This window comes from Panthera tigris, chromosome B3 (genome assembly GCF_018350195.1).
Source record: "Panthera tigris isolate Pti1 chromosome B3, P.tigris_Pti1_mat1.1, whole genome shotgun sequence".
Lineage (NCBI taxonomy): Eukaryota > Metazoa > Chordata > Mammalia > Carnivora > Felidae > Panthera > Panthera tigris.
The window spans coordinates 62,132,837-62,155,470 of NC_056665.1; the positions used below are offsets into that span (position 1 = coordinate 62,132,837).

Below are 22,634 nucleotides of genomic sequence, written 5' to 3' on the forward strand. Positions count from 1 at the left end.
ATAAATAAACTTTGAAAAAAAATTTTTTAAATTAAAAAATAAAAGGTGAATTGTATGATGTCAATTATATTTTAGTGAAGTTATTGAAAAAAAAAAAGTTAAGGGGTGCCTGGGTGGCTGAGTGGTTAAATATCTGGCTCTTAATTCCAGCTCAAGTCATATGAGTTTAAGCCCTGCAAGGGGCCCTATGGGGCCCTGTGCTGACATCGAGAGCCTGGCTTGGAATTCTCTCTCGTCTCTCTCTGCCCTCCCTTGCTCTCAATCTCTCTCAAAATAAATAAATAAACGAAAAAGAAAAAGAAAGTAAAAAAAAATAAACACACACAGAGTACTGGTCCCCACCCCTAGCGTTTCTGATACAGCAGGTTTGGGGAGAAACTGATGCTACTAGTCTAGGGACTATACTTGGAGAACCACTCCATTAGCCCTTAGAAATCATAGTTTCCTAAGGAACTTCAAATAGTTTTCTTTTACTGTCTTTCAGAGACATAGGGATAACTATAGTTTGTATCTCGTTCTTACACTCAGGTCCTGACATAATCTTATCTGAATTTTCGAGTGTGTATTTCTAGAGAGAGCTTCCTTTTTCTATCTTCACAGGTCTATTGAATACATGGTAAAAAACAACAACAAACCTCTTCACTTCATAAACAGACACTGCTTAAAAAGATTTCATATAATAGGGGCGCCTGGGTGGCTCAGTTGGCGAGACATACAACTTTGGCTAGGGTCATGATCTCAGCGTTCGTCAGTTTGAGCCCCACATCAGGCTCTGTGCTAACATCATGGAGCCTGGAGCCTGCTTCTGATTATGTGTCTTCCTCTCTCTTTGCCCTTCCTCTGCTTATGCTCTGTCTCTCTCAAAAATAAACAAACATAAAAAAAAAAGATTTCATATAATAAACTTATTTTAATAGTGCAAAAACCAGTCTGCTTCTAATTAGTGAAGGAACAATTTCCAAAAAATGTTTATAGAAATAGCCAATCCTTTGAACAAATACAAATGCAAATAACTAGGTATATATTACAATTTTGTAACTAAACCCAAGAAAGCAGAGTCCATAATTACAAGCCAAATCATTCTTGAAGCTGGTCATTCCAGTTTACCAAAATGAATAGAAGAAAATTTCTACTTTTTAGGTTTACAGAATATAAATAAAACAACTCCAATAAGAAACTAATTTAAGTTTCATGGAAAACAGGCCAAATTGGTGACTTTAAAAGTTTTTCAAGAATATTTACATCTTGATTTTTATGGAAAATAAATTTTATGTTGAATTTGAGGTTTAAAAGACCATGTGATCTTTCTGACCAATAGCTCAGAAGTAAAAGCCAATTTAAGAGCGAAGATAACATTCATGGGACCCAGAGGACTTTAACCTGATCATAAAGTATAAAGCAAAATTTTAATATGAATTAGTTTGAAATGCAAATATACTTTAGTTTATAATTAAATACAAAGGAAATGAAAAAATTATCATGATTAGGATTCAATTAAAGTTTGGGTAAAAATTTTCTCATATTTATCTCACAGATAATACTGGTCATTCAATATCAATGGATATGGCTTATTTTTGTTTATGAGAAGGGTGTGGCTTCAGAAACCAATTCTCACATTAAATTAATTACTACTGCCAGAACTGGACAGAACTGGTGGTTTTAAATTTGATATTGTTTGAAGTACAATTATTTGATAGAAAGAGACTGAGAATCTTGCTGTAAAGCATCCTTCAGAAAGATGGAAATTGCCTAGGAAGAAGAGTATCTCTCTATACACGACTATGTATTTCCATATGTATATATATATATATATCTCCTTACTACATCACAAAAACAAAAAAATATCAATATATTTACATATATGTACTGGCCCAAAATGAATTAACTTTCTCTATAAAATTATACTGAGAAAATATTAACACATATTACATAATAAAAGTCAAGGCCCTCTAGAAAAGATGGCAACCATTTGAATAGCTGAGTGCTATTGCTTTTTCTTAATAAAATTTTTAAAATGAAGAAAAAGGAGAAAGAGTAGTTTGTAGACAGATAAATCTCTATCCCAGAAAAATACCTACTAGACAGGAGGCCGGCAACCAAAAAATTAGAGCTGTACATATGAGGAAATGGCTAATGTTTTTGTCAGCGGTGACAGCTCCACTTAAAGTTACTCTGTAGGGCCTGTACTAAAGCAAAGAGCACAACTTTAATTAGAAGAAATTTTCCCTAAGTGTTCTATTTGAACCTTTCATAAAAAGATGAGCAAGTTGATAAAAGGCTATTTGAGGACTTTCATCATTCCTGACTGTAGAGATTTAAACACTAGCCATATTAACTATAACAAATTAACTATAACATCATCAGGAGGAGTTTTATGAGGCTTCTTTCTATCACCTAAAGACAAAGATTAAATAGCAATGGATACTCCGACGTAGTATCATTATGATGTGCGCTATGCTTGGTTATTATAGCTGTAGTCCATAGGTCTAGTGGTAGAAATGGCAGTCCTGAAGTAGATCTTGGTAAATTTGCTTGACTACATTCTTTAGGTAGTTGTCCTCCAGTGGCACTTTAGATAGAATTGCAGTGATTTCATCTTGGCTAGAAAGAACAAAAGGTTCATTAATTTTTCTGGAAACGTACTTATCGATAGCATTTCAGTGGAATTCATGTTTTTGGGTATGGTCTCTGAGTCTTTTAGGAAGCATAAATAGACATTTCTAAAAACAGACTGTCCAGTTTGAACTGGGATTCCAAAAACAAGGCCTAAGAGCAATTCTGTATGAACTGGGGGGTATCTTGACTTAGCTAAAAATCTAAACTGCTGGTGTTTGCTGATGGATTTGAGGTGGGTGCATTCTAAACTCTACCATCTTACAAACTGTCAACTGTATGTCTAAAAAGTCACAAATAGGAATGAAATATTGTTATGTCTGGTTACAAAGGCTAACTGAGAAAAGCATTATGACTGCACAGCTTTTTTAAATGATTACTAAGTGATTAAGTGATATTCTGTTTTTAAGGGCATAAAGGTTGTTTATATATGATCTGGGCTAAGCTTATACCCATTTTTTTCCTTTTTGGGCTCCTGTTTTAGGTAAGATTATTCAAAAAGTGGAGCAAGTATAAAAGAATATACCAGTGGTCTCCAGTATCCAAGGTGCTAGCAATGAAGGTCACTAAATTATAAGAACAAATCCTTCAAAAGGAAGTCAGGAGTAACATTTGGCACTCAGTATGGATTATCCATTATTGGCATATCCAATAATGGTATATATCCATTATTTCTGGCCACTTTGAGAGATTTTTCAAATAATAGAGGAGAGGTAGAAAAGTCATTAGGAGCCCTATCCTGCTGGCCCTTTACTTACCCAATGTTTCCAATGTGATTTTGAATGGAAAAAGGTAAGCGGACAGTTGGAAAATGAACTGAGAGAGGTAAAGTTATCTCAAACTTTGCAAATGCTGCAGAGCTGGAGAATAAAAGCCTCAATCTGTAAAAGACAAAATCCTCAATTAAAAATAAAAAACAAACATAGAATGAAACAAATATATTTTCTTTTTACACTGGTAGGTGAAACTTAGGTGGTACATTATTTCTTGTCCTTATCAAATGGACAGAGGGTAAAACATCTGGAACAAAGTATTATTATGGTTGTTCATTTCCATTGTTAGTCATAAAATTCACTGAAAGAAATCATTTTAGTAAGTTTTTGATTACTTACTTACTGTTACAGATTGAACTATGTCCCTACTGCCATTCATATCTTGAAGCCCTAGCCCCCAGTATCTCAGAATGTAAGATCATTGCAGATTTAATTAGTTAAGATGGAGTCCTACTGGAGTGGGATGGTCTCCTAATCCAAAATGATTGGTGTCCTTATAAAAAGGGGGCATTTGGACACAAACATGCATACAGGAAGAACATGATGTGAAGATGAAAGCAGATACTGGAGTTATATATTTATAAGCCAAGGTATGTCAATGATTGCCAGCAAATCACTAGAATTTAAGAGAGAGGCATGAAACAGATTCTCTTAGCCCCTCCGAAAGAACAAACCCTGCTAACATCTTGATGACTTCTAGCCTCCAGAACTGTGAAACAATTGCTGTTGTTTAAAGCCACTGAGTTTGTAGCACTTTGTTAAGGCAGCCCTGGGAAAGTAATACACTTACTCGGTATTAGTCACATCTATGTTCATTAGGTTATAATTTGGTCCCCATCTCTTTAAAAACTCAATTTCTTCTCCAAGGAGTCTACAATGGCTCACTACAAGTGAAATTTCTTGAAGCATCTGGGAAAAATAGGGGGAAAAAAAAAGAAATTATGAAAACATTTCAGTTTTTAGTGGCTCTGTTATAAAGAAATCCCCAAAGTTAAATAATTTATATATTTAAACTTTCATATAAAATTTTTTTTGTAATGTTTATTTTTGAGAGAGAGACAGAGACAGAGTTTGAGCTGAGGAGGGGCAGAGAGAGAGGAAGACACAGAATCCAAAGCAGGCTCCAGGCTCTGAGTTGTCAGCACAGAGTCTGATGTGGGGCTTGAACCCATGAGCCGTGAGATCATGACCTGAGTCGAAGTCAGACGCCCAAAAGACTGAGCCACACAAACGCCCCTATACTTTCATTTTTTAAAAAATGTTTATTTTCGAGAGAGAGCACATGAATGGGGGAGGGGCAGAGAGAGAGGGAGACACAGAATCCAAAGCAGGCTCCAGGCTCTGAGCTGTCAGCACAGAGCCTGACATGGGACTTGAATTCATGAACTGTGAGATTATGACCTGAGCTGAAGTCGGATGCTTAACCAACTGAGCCACCCAGGCACCCCAATATTTTTATAATTTCAGGATCCACTATTACATATATAAAATTGCAGCTCTTCTTTTTTTAAAATTTATTATTTTAAAAAAAAATTCTTTTTACATTTATTTTTTTTGAGAGACAGAGAAAGAGCACAAGTCGGGTAGGGGCAGAGAGAGAATGAGACACAGAATCCAAAGCAGGCTCCAGATGCTGAGCTGTCAGCACAGAGCCCGATGTGGGGCTCGAATGCACAAAATGTGAGATCATGACCTAAGCCAAGGTTGGATGCTCAACCGACTGAGCCACCCAGGCGCCCCTTTAATTTATTATTAAAAAAAAAATTTTTTTTTTAAGTTTACTTATTTTTGAGAGAGACAGAGACAGTGTGAGTGAGATAGGGGCAGAGAGAGAGGAAGAGACAGAGTGTCCCAAGCAGGCTTCATGCCACCAGGAGAGCCTGATGCAGGGATCCAACTCATGAAACTGTGAGATCATGACCTGAGCCGAAACCAAGAGTTGGACATCTAACCAAATGAGCCACCCAGGAGCCCCTCAGAGCTCTTCTTTTTGTGACAGAAAACAAAATTTTCTTTCAAAATGCTTTAATCAGATTTACCTTGGGAACCTCATGCTGTGTTTTACATTTCTTCTTCCAGGATTCTTGTTTCTCAATGTACTGGAAGATAAGCTTATGAACTAAAAGGGAGGAAGGAGGAGCTTTATCCTCTGAGGAAGGAAAAACAACAACAACAGGGTATTACTTACTTTCATTTATCTTCTACACATAAGTTAGAAATATTATATAAACTAGAAATACCTTCAAACTACTAGGTATCTAAGTATCCTCTCCGTTTTATTTTCAAACACATAAATCAACATATATAGTAAACACAGACATTCTTATAAAAACTCAAGCCTTTATCATGTACAGAATAGAAGCTGGTTAAAAACATGGGCTTAAATGTAACATAAACCTAAGTTTAAATCCTGCCTTTCCTTACAACCTGAGTGATCCTAAGCACAACACTTACTTCTTTTGAGCTGCAGTTCTCTAATTTGTAAAATGAGGAACCTTACCTCCAAGTGTTAACGTAAGTAACATTAATGCCTGATACAGATTAAGTACTCATAATGGTAATTTTTCAATTATGGAAACAGCTATTATTAATCATCAATCATTGCTTAAAATCTAGTAATAATTAAAAAAATTAAATCCTACCTAATATTTGGAACATTATCCAAGCAATTTTATGTCTAATAAACATTTCTAAGGACAAATTATTATTATTATTATTGTTTATATTTAACTTTGTATGTGAAAGAGCTCTCAAGGAGCAATTTACACTTGTAAATATTCAACAAGTTTTTTGTGGATAACTGGACTTACCATCTAATAGAGACTGAAAATTCAGGTCAACAATCTTCCTGAAAGCCTTGTCCAGGAAAGGGAGACCAACTAGGAAGAACCAGAGTAAGAGTAGTATTTCTTTTTATTATCTGATTTTAAGCCACATACAACTCAGTACTTTACAAGCCTACTCTTTCTGGGTAGCAGGGTTTTTTGTTTTTGTTTTTTCTTTAGAGAGAGAGAGAGCATGTGAAGAGAGAGAGAGAGAAGAAAGAGAATCTTAAGAAGGGTCCACACTCAGTGCAGAGTTTGACATGGGGCTCGATCCCACCACTTTGGGATCATGACATGAGCTGAAATCAAGGGTCAGATGCTCAAGTGACTGAGCCACCCAGGTGCCCAAACAGAGTGTTTTTTTAATATAAGCAGCTAAAGGTATATCCTTGAATCATATTATTTTTTGTGAATGGTAAAGGCTCCCCGAGACTGCCGAACTACACTTACTGACAGGCCTTTGAAGGAAATTTAAGGTGTAGTACCTTTATTTTAAATTTATCAAGGCCTCCTCCTTTAACTCCTAAATTTTGTGCAAAGATACTATTTTCAGACACCATACAAAAAAATGACTATGATCTCTTCACACCTACTTTCTTTTTATAAATACAGTGCAAATGATTTATGCTCTTAGCATTACAGTAATGAGTTTTAGGTAGCCAGGAGAGCTGCTTCCTCCTCCAAACTCTAGAGTTCTCTCATGTTTCTCGAATTCTGATTCTTTTCATGTTATTGAATATTTTCTATGTGTTAGGCACTGGGGATACAATAATGAGACAAAAAGACACGATCAAATTATATTCTCAAAAAGCTAATAGCTCAGGGGGATACACAGATAATTGCACAAATAAACACACCAAAAACTACAACTGGGAATAGGCACTATTAAGTAAAACTGCGGGAAGCAATGAGAAAATATATAAGAGGAAGGTAACTAGTAGAAGGAATGGGTAAAAGGAGAGTCAGGGAAAACTTTCCTGAGAAAGTGATAATTGAGCTGAGCTCTTAAGAATTACTGGCAGAAATTTATTTAGTGGAGAGGGAGTACTATGGTATGAATGATTGTGTCCTCCCCTCAAATTTGTATGTTGAAATCTTAATGCCCAAGGTGATGGTATTAGGTGACAGATTTTTGGGGAGGTATTTCAGACATGAGGGTAGACCCCTTATGAACGAGATTAATTAGGGTCTCAGAAGAGACCCTAAAGAGCTAGCTTGGACTTTCAGCATATAAGGATACAATAAAAAGTATGTGCCCTGGAAGAGGGCTCTTACCTGAGCATGCTGGCATCCCAGTCTTGGATCTCCAGCTTCCAGAAATGTAGAAAATAAATTTTGGTTGTTCATAAGCTACCCAGTTTATGGCATTTTTGTTATAGTAGTCCAAATGGACAAAGGCAAGGGAAAGGGTTTCCAGGCATAAAAAAGATCATTATGAAGGTCCTGGAGAAGGATGGAATATGACTGACCATAAAAAGACCATGATCTTTTGTTTTTTGTTTTTTTTTTTAATTTTAACGTTTATTTATTTTTGAGACACAGAGAGACAGAGCATGAACAGGGGAGGGGCAGAGAGAGAGGGAGACACAGAATCTGAAACAGGCTCCAGGCTCTGAGCGGTCAGCACAGAGCCCGACACGGGGCTCGAACTCACGGACCGTGAGATCATGACCTGAGCCGAAGTCGGATGCTTAACCGACCGAGCCACGCAGGTGCCCCGACCATGATCTTTTATAAAGAAATGAAAGAGGGGTGCCTGGCTGGCCAGTCATCAGAGCATGAGACCCTTGATTCTCAGGGTTGTGAGTTCATGGCCCACATTGTGTGTGGAGCCTACTTTAAAAAAAAAAAAAAAAAAAGGGAAATGAAAGAAATCCATGTGCGAAAGTGCAGAGAATAGTTTAAGATGAGGCAGGAAAAGGAGGAAAAATTAAATTCTTGCAAGATGTTACAGTTCATAGCAAATATTTTGATCATTAGTCTAAGAGTATTTGGTGCATAATCAGATTTTTAACAATCCCCATAGCTGCAGGAAGGAAGATGAATTGGAGGGGAAAAGGAGAAGATCCAGAAAGGCCAGTTTGAATGTTATTGTAGTCATTTGGTTAGAAATGACTATTGATAGGAAATGAAGAAAAGTGGATCAGTATTAAGAAATTAAAATCAGTAAGTCTTATTGATGATTAGATATGCCTGGCAAGGGATAAAATAAAGAGGTAAAGAGTGATTCCTGTTTTAATTTTGGACCTGGACTAGAGCATGTGGGTGGCTTGAGTGCAGAGTCTGTTTGGCATTCTCTCTCTCCCTCTCACTCTACCCACTCCTCCCCCACCCTCTCTCTCTCTCAAAATAAACAAACAAACAAACAAACAAACAAATAAACATTTAATTTTGGACCTGGACTGAAGTTGTTGATATTCTTTGAGAAAAGGAAATTTTAAGGAGAATCATGTGTGGAGGCTGGAAAAATGTGAAGTTTGGTTTGCTATGCTGAAATTGTTTCAGAGAAAAGACCTAAAGACACCGACAGGAGCCTCTTAACAAAATAGCTAGAACTCTGTCCAGTTACCATATACTGATTCCAAAGACTCTGTTAAGCCTACCAATATATACAGAACTTCCAATGAACTTTTTAGGTTAATTTAAGTACAAAAAAAAAAAAAAAATATCAAGGGGTACCTGGGTGGCTCAGTTGGCTGAACATCCAACTTCAGCTCAAGTCATGAACTCAAGCTTCGGTTCGTGAGTTCAAGCCCCACAATAGGCTGGCTACTGTCAGCAGACAGCCTGCTTTGGACCTTCTGTCCTCCTCTCTCTCTGCCCCTCCCCTGCTCATGTTCTCTCTCAAAACAAAACAAAACAAAACAAAACAAAACAAAACAAAACAAGTGTCACCAGCCATTAGAGTAAGTCTATCAAAAAAGACAGATGGAAAAAAGGAAGCCAGAATAAATAGATGCAAATAGCATATTGATTCATTATTTGGATATGTAAAATTTCTTTCATCTAATGTCATTCAACAAAGGTCAACTTTCATTAGTTGAATTTTTATTTTATTCTCTATCTAATAAAATGAAATCCTATTATTGTAAATTAAAATAATTGCTTCTTCTAGTGTGCTTTCATTTCATTATGTTAATAGTTATTATTGTAGTAAAATAAAGATTGGACTCCTTAGTGAGTTTATCCATACATTTTTCTGCAGAGGAATTACTTTTGCTACTCACCTGCTGGCTCTCCAAAGGTGATGGTAAGTTCTATTGTGTCATAAAGAAAGGTGAACACAGCTTGATCATCACTCCACTCGATGACTTCCCACTCAGACACGCTGGAGAGAAATAAACAAAGACAAAAATTTTTTTCTGAAGTAAAAGAAGAGGAGAGTTAACTTTTGATTCCACACAAAGAGTGCCAGCAATATTTGCTGAAGTTTTTTGCTGGCTTGGGAGATAATCAAATATTTTGATTCAAATACCGTGAATGTACAAATATGCTTTTGAAAGAATTGACCCAATTTTGAGTTCTGCATCAGAGAAAACCCAAGTTTAGGCAATATAAAGTGTTAAATATTTTAAAATGATAATTTCATAGCTTTCCCACCTTGTATACTTTCAGCTTGGTGTTGAGTACATTGACTCTTTTTGAGGTTGTATTGTATTACGGGTTAAAGATAGTGATACACAGGGGCATCTGGGTGGCTCAGTCAGGTAAGTGTCCAACTCTTGATTTTGGCTCGGGTCATGATTTCAAGGTTCAAGGGTTCAAGCCCCGGGTTTAAGTCCTGGTTTGTGGTTTCAAGCCCCATGTCAGGCTCCGTGCTGGCACTGCAGAGCCTGCTTGGGAATCTCTCTCTCTCTCTCCCTCTCTCTCTGCCCCTCTCCCACTGTATGTGGGCTCTCTCTCAAAATCAATAAATAAACTTAAAAAAAACAACAACAGTGATACATGTTAAAAACACATGTCAACTGCTGTAATAGGTTAGCCAACTACAAAGGCACAGGGTAAAACACAAACTAATGACACCTGCTTTTCCTTACCTCAACTGATCCAGTAGCTCTTCAGTTCTATTTGTTTGTTTTTGCACGAAGTCTATTTGAGCAAGGGTCTGCTCTTTCTGTACTTCCAGTTCTAAGAGATTTCTGCAAATCATAGCAGGTAATCAGAGAGATAAGGCTGTTGTCAGAGAATTTGGACTCCATAAAAATAAAAGGTTTATGAGAAGAAGTCACATGCTAGATGGCTCCCCAGTGAAGTGAATGGCATCCATTTTTGTTTTCTTAGTTTTTTTTTTCTTGTGTGTTTTTTTTTTTTTTAATAAGCATTAATCTAGAAGTGAGGGTCTAATTAGGAAAAGCTTAAACCAATGGTTCTCAAAATTAGGATCCATGAAGGTTTGCATCTTTGACGGTTTGCATATTCTTTAATATTATTATTAAAATTTACTTTTCATTTTGGGGTGCCTGGGTGGCTCAGTCAGTTAAGGATCCGACTCTTGATTTCCACTCAGGTCTTGATCTCATGGTTTGTGGGAGTGAGCCCCGTGTTGGGCTCTGCAGTGACAGTATGGAGCCTACTTGGGATTCTCTGTCTTCTTTCTCTCAAAGTAAGTAAATAAACTTAAAAAAAAAAAAAAAAAAGTACAATATAAAAACAGTTTAATGCTAGGTTTATTTTCTTTAAAAGGATCCCGATATTATTCAAGCTTGAGAAATACTACCTTGGATTAATGCCCCATAAGTGCTTAGAAAACACTGCCAACGAAAACAGGTCAAGTTCAAGGTGGAACAGAAGCCCTGAGTCAGTCTTAATTCAATATTCATGTGCCTAATCTTGTCAGTTTTTAGAGGTAGGAAGCCATTTAGCCTTGCAAAGTTTAGCCTATTTTCTAACACTCCAGTTGAAGCTGACCTTTGGAGCTCTTCTTCTTCAGTTTTCAACTGTTCCAGTTCTTTAGGGAAAAAAAAAAATCTGTCAGAATGGCACATTAAAGTGTTGCTACAAAAAATCATCTGTTCTATTGAAAATTCTGTATCACTTTATCTCACCTAAATAAACAGAAAATAACTTGTTTTTTTTCCCCATTTATCTTCTTAATTAATTCAGTTACCTTTCTCTGCAGCTCTCATTTCTGAATTCCATTCTTCCATAGGATTGTCTTTCTCTTCATCCTCCAAATTCTTAGTTTCTAAGTAGGCAATGTGCATTAGAATAACTCAGTCAAAAATAACCAGAGATGAGAAAAAAAGATGGTCCCAAAATGAAGTGTTAACAGTATTTCACAAATAGTCATCATTCCCCACCTTTCCTTGCCAATAAAGCACTGAGCTATACTTATAATTTCATACAAAGACTTGCTTCTAGCGGCAGACAAGTGAACTTTGAGCCACAGACAATGATCTCCAACAGCAGCTTCTCATAGGCCACTCTGAGGTAGAAATTGTTTACATATAATTGCATATGTTGAAGTTATTGTTAGGCAACCCCATGGACAAGAAACAGGAACAGATACACATACACAAAAGCATGTGTGCACATTTCCAATAAGTACTTAACTTCTTACATTTACTCTTCATCTATTCAAATTCCATCTCTACATTGCAGCCAATGCTTAATACTCTTCAAGGTTGCTCACTGTTCTCAGAAAAAGTCAAACCTCCTTAAGGGGCCCTCCTTGCCCAGGCCCACAAAGCTGACATCTCCAGCTTTATCTGAATCATGTTCTCTCTTGCGCTTTCTCTATTCTAGCCAACATTGGCCTTATTTCAGATCCTTATACTTGTTACATTCTTTCCCATAGAAGAACTTCTGTGTGTGTTATTCATATTAAATAGTCTGCTTTCCCTTCCTCACTTTAAATCCTCCTCATTTTCAGACCTTAACTTAAAAGCCATTTCCACAGAGAGAAGCTCCTCCGGACCTGACTAGGTTAGATTTGTTTCAGGACCTTACAGCACCGTGTAACCTCTCTCACAGCACTTAACATAAAATTATTATTTTTAAGCTTACTTATTTATTTTGGGAGAGACAGAGCAAATTGGGGAGAGGCAGAGAGAGACAGTGAGAGGGAGAGAGAGAGAATCCCAAGCAGGCTCCACACAGGCAGCTCAGAGCCCAGCAGGGGGTTTGAAACCACAAGGTTCAAAGCCGTGAGATCAAGAGCTGAGCTGAAACCAAGAGTCAGATGCTTAACTGACTGAGCCATCCAGGTGCCCTAAATTATTTAATTCTTATATTCTTTTCTAGATGAGAAGCTCCACAGGGCCATAAAGTTTTTGTGTTTAATCACCATAGTATTCTAAGCATTGAGCACTGTACATGGCACAACATAGGTACTCAGTATATTTGCTCAAGGCATAATTAAGGAATGAGAAAGAAATAGCTATTTGTCAGTGGTATCTAGAGAAAGAAGTGTGGTTTTTGGTATTTTAAAGATAAGAGAGAGGTGAATATATCCTTTAGAGAGGAGGCAGAAAGGTTGAATATGTAAGAGATAAGGGAAAATCAGTGATATGAAATTCCTGAGAAGAGGGGAGGGAACTGAAGTTTAGGTGGAAAGATTGGTCTTAGGGAAAAGAAAGGAATGATGAAAGAATGGATATAGATATATAAAAGTTTGATTTGTTTGGAAGTAGGAAGTTCAAAAGTTCTGACCTAATAGCTTGTTTTTCATATGTGAAGTAGAAAGAAAGGTAATGTACAAAGGAGTAGGGCATGAGTAGTAGGAGTCTAAGATTATGGAATTCATACACTCACTATCAATGCAATGTAGAAAACATGTACTAGGCACTTGCTCAATGCAAAGCATAGTACTAAGAACTCTGAAGGATATGGAGAAAAATAAAAGTTGATCTTTGCTTCCATGGAGCTTACACATTAGGGAGATAGCTATATAAAAATAACTATAATTACAAGTAGATGTATACTACAAGAAGGACTAATAAAACAGCTACAGGAGCTCAAGGGAGATAAGGACTGCTTCCTTTGGTAGAAAACAGAAGGAAAATGCATTAGCAAAGACAAAATAGCAGGACTGCATAGAGATGACAAGATTTGGTTGGAATCTGGGATGCATAATAGAAGAATAATAGTAAATCATCTAAGAAAGGAAGACCTAAAAATTATTGTGGAGAATGTAAATGTCAAGCTTAGGTGTTTGGACTTTATTGTTATAAATGGAAAGAAGTTTGTGAAGGGAGTAACATAATGAAAACTGTTCTTCATAATTATTTAATCTGGCAGCAATGCGCAGGTTGGACTAGAAGGAGGTAGGATGAAATTAAGAGTGTAGAAAAATTGCAGGGTGCCTAGGTGGCTTGGTTGGTTAAGTGTCTGACTCTTGGTTTCATCTCGGGTCATGATCTCATGGTTTGTGAGTTCGAGTCCTGTGAGGGGCTCTGTGCTAACAGTGTGGAGCCTGCTTGGGATTCTCTATCTCCCTCTCTCTCTCTCTGCCCTTCCCCTGCTCACCATCTCTCTCAAAAAAATAAGTAAATAAACTTAAAAAAAAAAAAGAGTATAGAAAGATTAGTTAGAAGACTTGGAATAGCATGTCAGAATTGATGATAGCCTTAATGGGAATGGGAAAGAATATGAGATGCTGAAGAAGCAGATATGACAGGACCTGATTAGAGAGACTCAAAGACAATGAAAGTTTTTAGCTGTTTACAGTATGTAACAATAGTGATGCCATTAACAGAGATGAGAAACATCATAGGGAGAGCAGATTTTCAGATTTTATTTTGGAAATAACAATGTCCTTAAGGTGCTTAAAGACATATTTGCATAAAGGTTCAGCAAGAAACTAGAAATGTTAAGTTTGGAACTCAAGAGAGATGCTAAAGATGACCTCACTCAGAATAATTATAAGCTATTTAAGGGCAAAAATCTGTGTTTATAATATCTTTTTTTTCTGAGGCTAAGCATAGTATTGGGCATGCAGCAGGTGTTCAACAAATGATGAATTTAACTAAATTTGGAAATCATACAAACACAAATGTTAAGGCAGATGAAAGCATGAAGGAGAGAATATAGAAATGAGTAGATGATAAAATCTAAAGGCCTACAAAAGAAGTTAGAGAGACAGCAACAGAGAAGCTAAAAGGAATAGTCAGAAAAAAAAAGAGTCAGGGTAGTACAATATCATAGAGGTTTAGGGAGATGAAAGATTCAGAAGGAAGAGAATAATCATCAGTGTCAAATGCTGAAGGAGGTCAAGATAGCTAAGGACTAAGAGCTTCTAAATTTGATGATTATGTGGAATTTTGTGATTTATGAGAAAGCACTGCAGGACAACAATACTAACAAATTGGGAATATGAGAGGTCAAACTAAAAGGACAGCTATTTTCCAAATGGAGATAATAAGTTCATCTATTAAAAAAATAAGATTACAGTCTAGGTTATGAAGAACTTTCTAAAGAGGTTTATTATCTTGGGCATCTCTTGTTGATTGTGTTATGGATGACCACAGGTAAAGAGCTTTATTTTGCTCTAATGTCTCAAATTGCTAATACAAGGCTTCAGCATAGTGATACCAGCAATCTGTACCATAGGGAAGCTGTTAGGTAAAATTAAACTACCTTTGGGAAAGTGTTCAAAATACTTTACCTATTTCCACCTCAGTGAGACAGTTCTCAATCTTCTTAAGTATGTTGTTCATTTCATCTATCCTTGTCTGAAGTTTCTCCCTCTCATTCTAAAAATACAATATTACACTGTTAAGTTAAACCTCTAAACAAAACACTTTAACATTATAAATGGTTAAACTTACTGACCTACTGCTTTGTCTATACCATGAACAGGCAAATCTTGAAACGAAGGTCAAAGCTTCAAGTCTGGACTTAAGATGTTTTTAAAAAGCATACATAACAAGGTGACTTGGTCGGTTAAGCATTCAACTTTGGCTCAATGATCTCATGGTTCATGAGTCTGAGCCCCACATCGGGCTCTCTGCTGTCAGCACAGAGCCCACCTTAGATCTTCTGTCACCCTCTCTCTCGGCCCCTCCCCTGCTCTCACATGCACTCTCTCAAAAATAATAAACATTAAAAAAAAAAAGACATACATAACAGATTCATATAAACCCATTTTTTGTACTTTCCTTTATCCCAGCATTTCCATGTTAATATATATTACTTAAAAAAAAAAAAAAAAGGAATTCTTTTTGAAATTAAAAAAAAATTTTTTTTAATGTTTATTTGAGACAGAGAGAGACAAGCATGAATGGGGGAGGGTCAGAGAGAGAGAAAGACACAGAATCCCAGGCAGGCTCCAGGCTCTGAGCTGTCAGCACAGAGCCTGACACGGGGCTCGAACTCACAGACCGTGAGATCATGACCTGAGCCGAAGTCGGAAGCTCAACTGACTGAGCCACCCAGGCGCCCCCCCAAAAAAAGAATTCTTAAAAAAATGTCCTATGGTCAAATAAATATGGAAAACATTGAATAGAATTAAAGCATTTTTTGTTCTTTTTAGACTTAAAAAAAAAATTCTGAGTTTAGACTTTAATATGCTATTTTTTCTCCAAAGGAAGGATATGGCATGTGACATTTCTCAGAGTTATTTGCCAAATGAAAATTTTTTTATGAAGAGCCTTTCTTAAAGTATCATCATTTTGGGAAATGCTACTTTAAACATGCACACACAGGAGCACTGGTTGGCTAAGTCAGTAGAGTATGCAACTCTTGATCTAGGGGTCGTGAGTTCAAGCCCCACATTGGTCATAGAGCTTGCTTGCTTACTTACATACGTACATACCTAAAAATAAACATGCACATACATTCATAGATGGGTATGGACTATGAGGAAGATAATACTACAGTACAGTCCTTAGCAATAGAAGATCAGAATCCTACGTTGTTTTACCTCAACATTTGAGATGAGATATAGGCCCATATTAGTAAATATATTCTAGAATTACTCAGATTTCCTTTTTTTTTTTTTTAATTAAAAAAAAAATTTTTTTTTTAACGTTTATTTATTTTTGAGACAGAGAGAGACAGAGCATGAATGGGGGAGGGTCAGAGAGAGAGGGAGACACAGAATCTGAAACGGGCTCCAGGCTCTGAGCTGTCAGCACAGAGCCCTACGCGGGGCTCGAACTCACAGACCGTGAGATCATGACCTGAGCCGAAGTCAGACGCTTAACCGAATGAGCCACCCAGGCGCCCCCCTTTTTTTTTTTTTTTTTTTTTTTTTTAAGTAGGCTCCATGCCTAACGTGGGGCTTGAACTCATGACTCTGAGATTGAGAGTTGCATGTTCCACTGACTGAGCCAACCAGGTGCCTCTGGATTTCCCACTTTTGATAAATTGAACTCCACCTCTTATGAACCATTGTAAATTTATGCCCAAGTCTCATTCACATGTCTCTCCGAAGAAACATTCTTCATATCCTACAACCACTATAAAGTAACTTTAATAGACCTTTCTTTCTATGCTGTTAGCTGTGTCAAATTACCTGAGCTGACTGTACCAGCTTGCTGTAGAGAGCCACTTTTCCTTGGTGAGTGAAGACTTTAGTCATCTTGGTAAAACGTGACTTTATTTTGTTCAGGTAAATTCCAAAGGCCTTCAGCTGTAAGAGAAAGTCAAAGGTTATAATGCCCTAAAACAAGTGAGTTAGAAAAGGCAAATGGTCTGGAAAGGCTGGATCAGCTGCTATGTGCTAAGCTTTGCCCATCCTACACTGATTCCTAAGGCAGGGCATTTCTCATTTGCAAATCTTAAAAAAAACAAAAAACAAAAACTCATTCATTCATTTAAATTAAGTAATCTCTGTACCTAATGTGGGACTCAAACTCCTGACCCCAAGATCAAGAGTCATATGCTCCAAGAGTTGAGAGCCAGCCAGATGTCCCCTCATTTGCAAATTTAATCATATTTAATAGTTTAAGAATTTCAGTTTTAATTCCTGCTTAAAAAAATTTTTTTAATGTTTATTTATATTTGAGAGAGAGAGAGAGACAGAGCACAAGTGGGGGAGGGGCAGGGAGACAGAGACAGAATCTGAAACAGGCTCCAGGCTCTGAGATGCGAGCAGTCAGCACAGAGGCTGACACGGGTCTTGAACTCACAAGTAGTGAGATCATGACCTGAGCCGGAGTCGGATGCTCAACTGACTGAGCCACCCAGGCACCCCTAATTCCTGTTTTTCATTCATTTATTCATATTACAAGTTAGAAAATAACAGGTTCTTAGTTAATTTAAAAAATTCTTTTAATATATTAGAGCACATATAAAATGTGTTGCTTATTATTTAACCAATTAAAGTAAATCTTTTCCTCATCTAAATCTAAGTGAAAGGAAAACAAGTAGGAGGAAATTCTAAATAAACTTCAAATATATTTCCTATTTTAAATTAGTTATTTCAGGTTTGAAAAATTATATATTAACAATTACTCATATATAATTAAATTAAAACCTTGATAACATATTATACCTGAGAAGTTAAAGAACTCATCACTAATTACCATGTAACAGTTACTTATTTCACAATAAACTGTGTTCAAAATGTGTATACTGATTCCCATTCAGAAAATGAGACAAAAATAAAAATACCTCCTCATCAGAGCAGTGTCTCATTTTTTCCCACAGGTTCCTATTTATATCAGTCAACAGTTTATCCTGGTTCAGTGCAGATAGCTTTAACCTAAAATATAGAAAAGTTAATTAATTAGCTCAGGGTTCAGAAGTCAGCTAGAATGAATCAACACAGATTTACAGGCATAATTAATTTGACTCTTCCTAATTCTTTTCTACCTTAAAAAAAAGGGGGCATTTACTCAAGACCAGTGGTCAGCTTCATTATTTCAACACTTGTAGAACAGTTCAAGAATGCTATGAATCATAAAAACTTCTCACAAACATTATTCTCAAGCAACTTGGTCTAACATGAAAACATGTTGCTTTTAAAGAATCTTTAAGGCCTATCAATGCGTAATTATTGTCAAGTTGTAGTTATTATTTTAAGTAAAAGTTCCCATTCAGCTCAGTCTTATCCACCTTTATAGTACAGCATTTGTAAAAGTAGCAAAGTTACATATTAGTCTCTTGTTAGTAAGTAGAATACATTTCTATCAGAGTTAGAAGATATTATATACAGGAGTATAGGTGTAAAATCAGATAGTAGAGCACATCTACTGCACATTGTGTACAAGATCTTATTTTATTCAAAATAAAACATTCTCAGACAAATCTGAGGCACTCAACTCTTTTAAAAAACATGAAGATAAGAAACTTTTCTGTCTTGTTCAGTGATGAACACCAATACTTTTTCTTTTTTTAAATTTTAAGGAGGTTTCACACCTAGTGTGGAGCCCAATGTGGGGCTTGAACTCATCACCCTGAGATCAAGACCTGAGCTGAGACCAAGAGTTGATCGGATACTACCTGACTGAGCTACACAAGTGCCCCAAACCTTAGTACTTAGTATAGTGCCTGGCAGATAGTAGGTGTTCAATATATAGTTGAATGAAGAAACAGGATCAGGCAAATCTGTGGTGTTATAATTCAATAGCATCTTAAGTTTCTAGTTTTAAAACTACATAATTTTTTTAAAATGATTAAAAATTTTTTTTAAATAAATATTTATTTTTGAGAGAGACAGAGCACGAATGGGGGAGGGGCAGAGAGAGAGGGAGACACAGAATCTGAAGCAGGCTCCAGGCTCCAAGCTGTCAGCAGAGCCGGATGGCCCAGTGTGGGGCTTGAACTCACGAACTGCGAGGTCATCATCTGAGCTGAAGCTGGACAAGTTGGACGCTTAACCGAATGAGCCACCCAGGTGCCCCTAAAAATTATTTTCTTTTCTGCTTGTTAAATTGGTTCAAAAATTAAAAAAAAAAATTTTTTTTAAACGTTTATTCATTGTTGAGAGACAGACACAGAGCATGAGCAGGGGAGGGGTAGAGAGAGGGGAGACACAGAATCTGAAGCAGGCTCCAGACTCCGAGCTGTCAGCACAGAGCCCGACGCAGGGCTTGAACCCACGAACCATGAGATCATGACCTGAGCCGAAGTCGGTTGCCCAACTGACTGAGCCACCCAGGCGCCCCAGATTGGTTCAAATTTAATTGGATAGTTCTAGATAACTAGGATATAAATATATTTTGGATTGTAAGTCCTAATTTACCTGAGGGAATCTAGATATACCTAATTTATAAATTATTGTGCTGCATCTACATACACCAAAGCACTGAGCTACAGTCTAATACCATGTTCTTTCATAATGCAAATCAAGGGCAAATGAGATAAAATTATAAACCCAAAGGCAATCTTGATTTCAGGCACTATATATAAATCTCTAAAGGGTATTATCTATCTTCTTTTTTGAAGATGTTCTTTTGCAATCAATTTATGATATAATCTAATAATTAATGTTTATTGAGGATGTACTTTTTGCTAAGAATGGCATCAAGACATTTTATATACATTATTTCCTCTGCTCATTTCTGCCTGCTGCGTATGTATCGTTATCCCTAATTTATGGATGTGGAAATGATGGTTAAATGACACATAAAGTTACACAGCTAGTGCTGTAGCCAGGATTGAGCTTTAATCTGTCTGACTACAAAGCTGACTCTTTCCTATATACCATATCACACTGCCAGTTAATGCCATGAACTTTTTCCTGTGCCCAGTGTTATTCTAATCAAAACCTATCACACAGATTATTCACCCATCCAATGAAACACACACAAAAACGCAAACTTTCATACTCTTCAATCTTTTGGCGAAGAGCCTCACAATCTTCTCTATAAATCTGTATCTTGGGTCGGTAAACATATTGACTTAACATCACGTCTTCTGGAGTAGGTGGTGTGTTTACAGTAAACTGGAAAAAAAAGAAAATCAGTCCCTCAAAACTGGTAGTTTGAAGACAAAACCATGTTTAAAAACTGTTTCACATTTCAGAGTGCTTATTTTAAAAAGTCATAAAAGAAAAATTTGATTACCCTATGAAATTGATATACCTAATAATCTAGTAGTTGGAATTTGAATTCAAGTCTCTGACGTCAAAGTCCATTTCCTACATTTGTTTAGTGGATGTTCCATTCACATGCGAGTCAAAGTGGTTTGAAAATGGTTATGTGTTGTTTTAAGAAAATCAATACCTAAAAGTTCAAACTTATCAGGAACTCTTTCATTAAAAGAAAGAAAAAAGATGCCAGTTTCCCAGATTTTTCTTTTCAACTCCCATTCTCTAGCTCTAATCCATACTTGTGTCTCAGAACCCTGATATCAAGAGTCATTTGACCTTCCAACAGAGCCAGCCAGGCATCCCAAATCCAATGACTTTTTGATGTCCTTGATGCAGTAATGGAAAAACCAAGTCAGCTCCTTACATCACATTACATATAAAAACCAAACCAAACAAAATCCCACAACTGCCCATTATTCATAGGCAGTATGGCACAGAATAAGTCATTTTACCACTCTAAGAGTTGGTCTCCTCATCTATAAAATGGGCACAATATTGACCAGCCTCTCAAGATTATGGTAAAAGGTTTTTTTTTTTTAAAGGTTACTCAAGTCCAGAGCCTGATAAAGTGATCTAACAAAATGTTAGCTTCTTCTCACTTTCTACTTTTATTTGATAAATTAAAAAGAACTGAATGAGGTTTTAATCTCCCTTCTCTGTCTCTAACACATCTTCTAGCAGATACTAGAAGTATCTACTAGAAAGTATAAAATAAAATATAAAAGTACTAAGTAAAGTACTTATAAAGTATAAAAAATGCTAAGATCAATTATAACTGAAGTTGATTCTCTTTCTTAAAGGTATATTTAAGGCTAGATTTATAAATAAAAATCAAAGCTCCATGCACTGGCTCAAAAAGAAATGGCAACACTAGAACACAGATTATGGGGTTTTTTTTGTCTTTTTTTTATAATTTGGAAGAGAGAGAGAGAGGTAGGGGGAGGGGGCAGAGGGAGAGAAAGAGAATCCCAAGCAGGCTCCATGCTCAGCACAGAGCTTGATGGACACAGAGCTTCACCCCACAGCCCCAGGATCTTGACCTGAACTGAAATTAAGAGTCATATGCTCAACTGACTGAACCACCCAGGTGCCCCCCAGATTGTGCTTTTTTTAATTTACATTTTTGTTTTGAGAGTGACAGAGAGAGCATGAGTAGGGGAGGGGAAGAATGAGAGGAGACAGAAAGAATCCCAAGCAGGTTCTGAGCTGCAAGTGCAGAGCCCAATGAGGGGCTCCACCTCACAAAACTGTGAGATCATGACCTGAGCTGAAATCAAGAGTCAGATGCTTAAGCAACTGAGGCACACCCAGACTGTGGTTTTAAAGCAAGGATTTTTCACTCAAAGAAATCAGGCCTCCTTGGGAAAATGGCTAAATGCCTTCATATAGGAGTCAAATGCTTGGGTAAAAGAATATTTCTTTTTATAGAAGTATTTGGACAATAAATGAAAAATAAATGATAGAATTAGTTTACAACTACTACTTTACACCTCCTAATTACTAGATCTAGATAATGATCATTAATGGCTTCCTATTCATCACCATCACACATTATTTCCTGATGGAAGTAGGACTATAAAGTGAACTTGAAAAAAACTCGGAATCTGATAAAGCTTCTGCCACTTTACAAAAAATACAAAGGATAGATAAAAGTTGGGTGTGCACAACTGGCAAAATCCATTTAGTGGTAAACTCTACAAAAAAACCCCAAACAAACCTGGTTTCTTCACTAAAAAGAAAAAAAAAAAAAGGAGACAGAGATGGAATGGGACCTTACAGTTTAGGAGATGACTAAATTGATTGTAATCAACCAATTACAATATTTTGACCTCATTTGGGTCTCAATTTAGTAAACTGGAAGGAAGATAATGCTGAAGACAATGCGGAAAAGAAAAATACTGATTGAATAATCATTTTAAGGTATGATTATTATATTTGGATATGTTTTTAAAATATGAGTCTTCATCTTTTTAGGGATACGTATTGAAAACCAGATAAATTGATGATGCCTGGGATTTGCTTCAAAATAACAGAGAGGAGGCAGGGAAATGCAGAGACAAAACAAGAGTTGATAAATTTTGAAGTTTGGTGATGTATACATGGGGAGGTCATTGAACTATTCTCTATTTTTGTCTATGTTTGACATTTCCTATAATAATAAAAGTCTCTTTACAAAGGGTAGGGTTCCTCCTGAACCTTCATAACCACCAATGAAACACAGGGCCATGTTCCTAGAGATTCATCAGGAGTACAAGTGTCAATGGGTACCAGGCTCATGCACTGTGGGTACATATGGGCTGCAAATGCCCATGCCATATGCACAGTTGGGTTAATTTGCTGCACCATGAACCCAGGACTATGTACACCAGTGACCCTCCTCCCCTGACTTATCTATTTTGATTAAGTACCCAATTTATGCACAATCAGCTCTTGGCTATTTCAGGC

At 36.7% G+C, this 22,634-nt stretch overlaps 1 protein-coding gene across 3 annotated transcripts in view; it reads right to left on the bottom strand.

Moving 5' to 3' along the window:
• Positions 1 to 890: 890 nt before the first annotated feature.
• Positions 891 to 22,634, bottom strand: part of KNL1 (kinetochore scaffold 1) — a 66,986-nt gene continuing 45,242 nt past the window's right edge. For all 3 annotated transcript variants that reach the window (XM_042989141.1, XM_015537362.2, XM_042989140.1), the window contains exons 14-26: positions 19,927 to 20,042; positions 17,768 to 17,858; positions 16,668 to 16,784; positions 14,817 to 14,904; positions 11,319 to 11,396; positions 11,120 to 11,159; positions 10,249 to 10,350; positions 9,439 to 9,539; positions 6,197 to 6,265; positions 5,426 to 5,535; positions 4,177 to 4,295; positions 3,372 to 3,494; positions 891 to 2,601 (exon numbers count right to left, since the gene is read on the bottom strand). In XM_042989141.1, the coding sequence (XP_042845075.1) occupies positions 2,487 to 2,601; positions 3,372 to 3,494; positions 4,177 to 4,295; positions 5,426 to 5,535; positions 6,197 to 6,265; positions 9,439 to 9,539; positions 10,249 to 10,350; positions 11,120 to 11,159; positions 11,319 to 11,396; positions 14,817 to 14,904; positions 16,668 to 16,784; positions 17,768 to 17,858; positions 19,927 to 20,042 (1,269 nt within the window). In that variant the 3' untranslated portion in view covers positions 891 to 2,486. The remainder of the gene's footprint in view (positions 2,602 to 3,371; positions 3,495 to 4,176; positions 4,296 to 5,425; positions 5,536 to 6,196; positions 6,266 to 9,438; positions 9,540 to 10,248; positions 10,351 to 11,119; positions 11,160 to 11,318; positions 11,397 to 14,816; positions 14,905 to 16,667; positions 16,785 to 17,767; positions 17,859 to 19,926; positions 20,043 to 22,634) is intronic.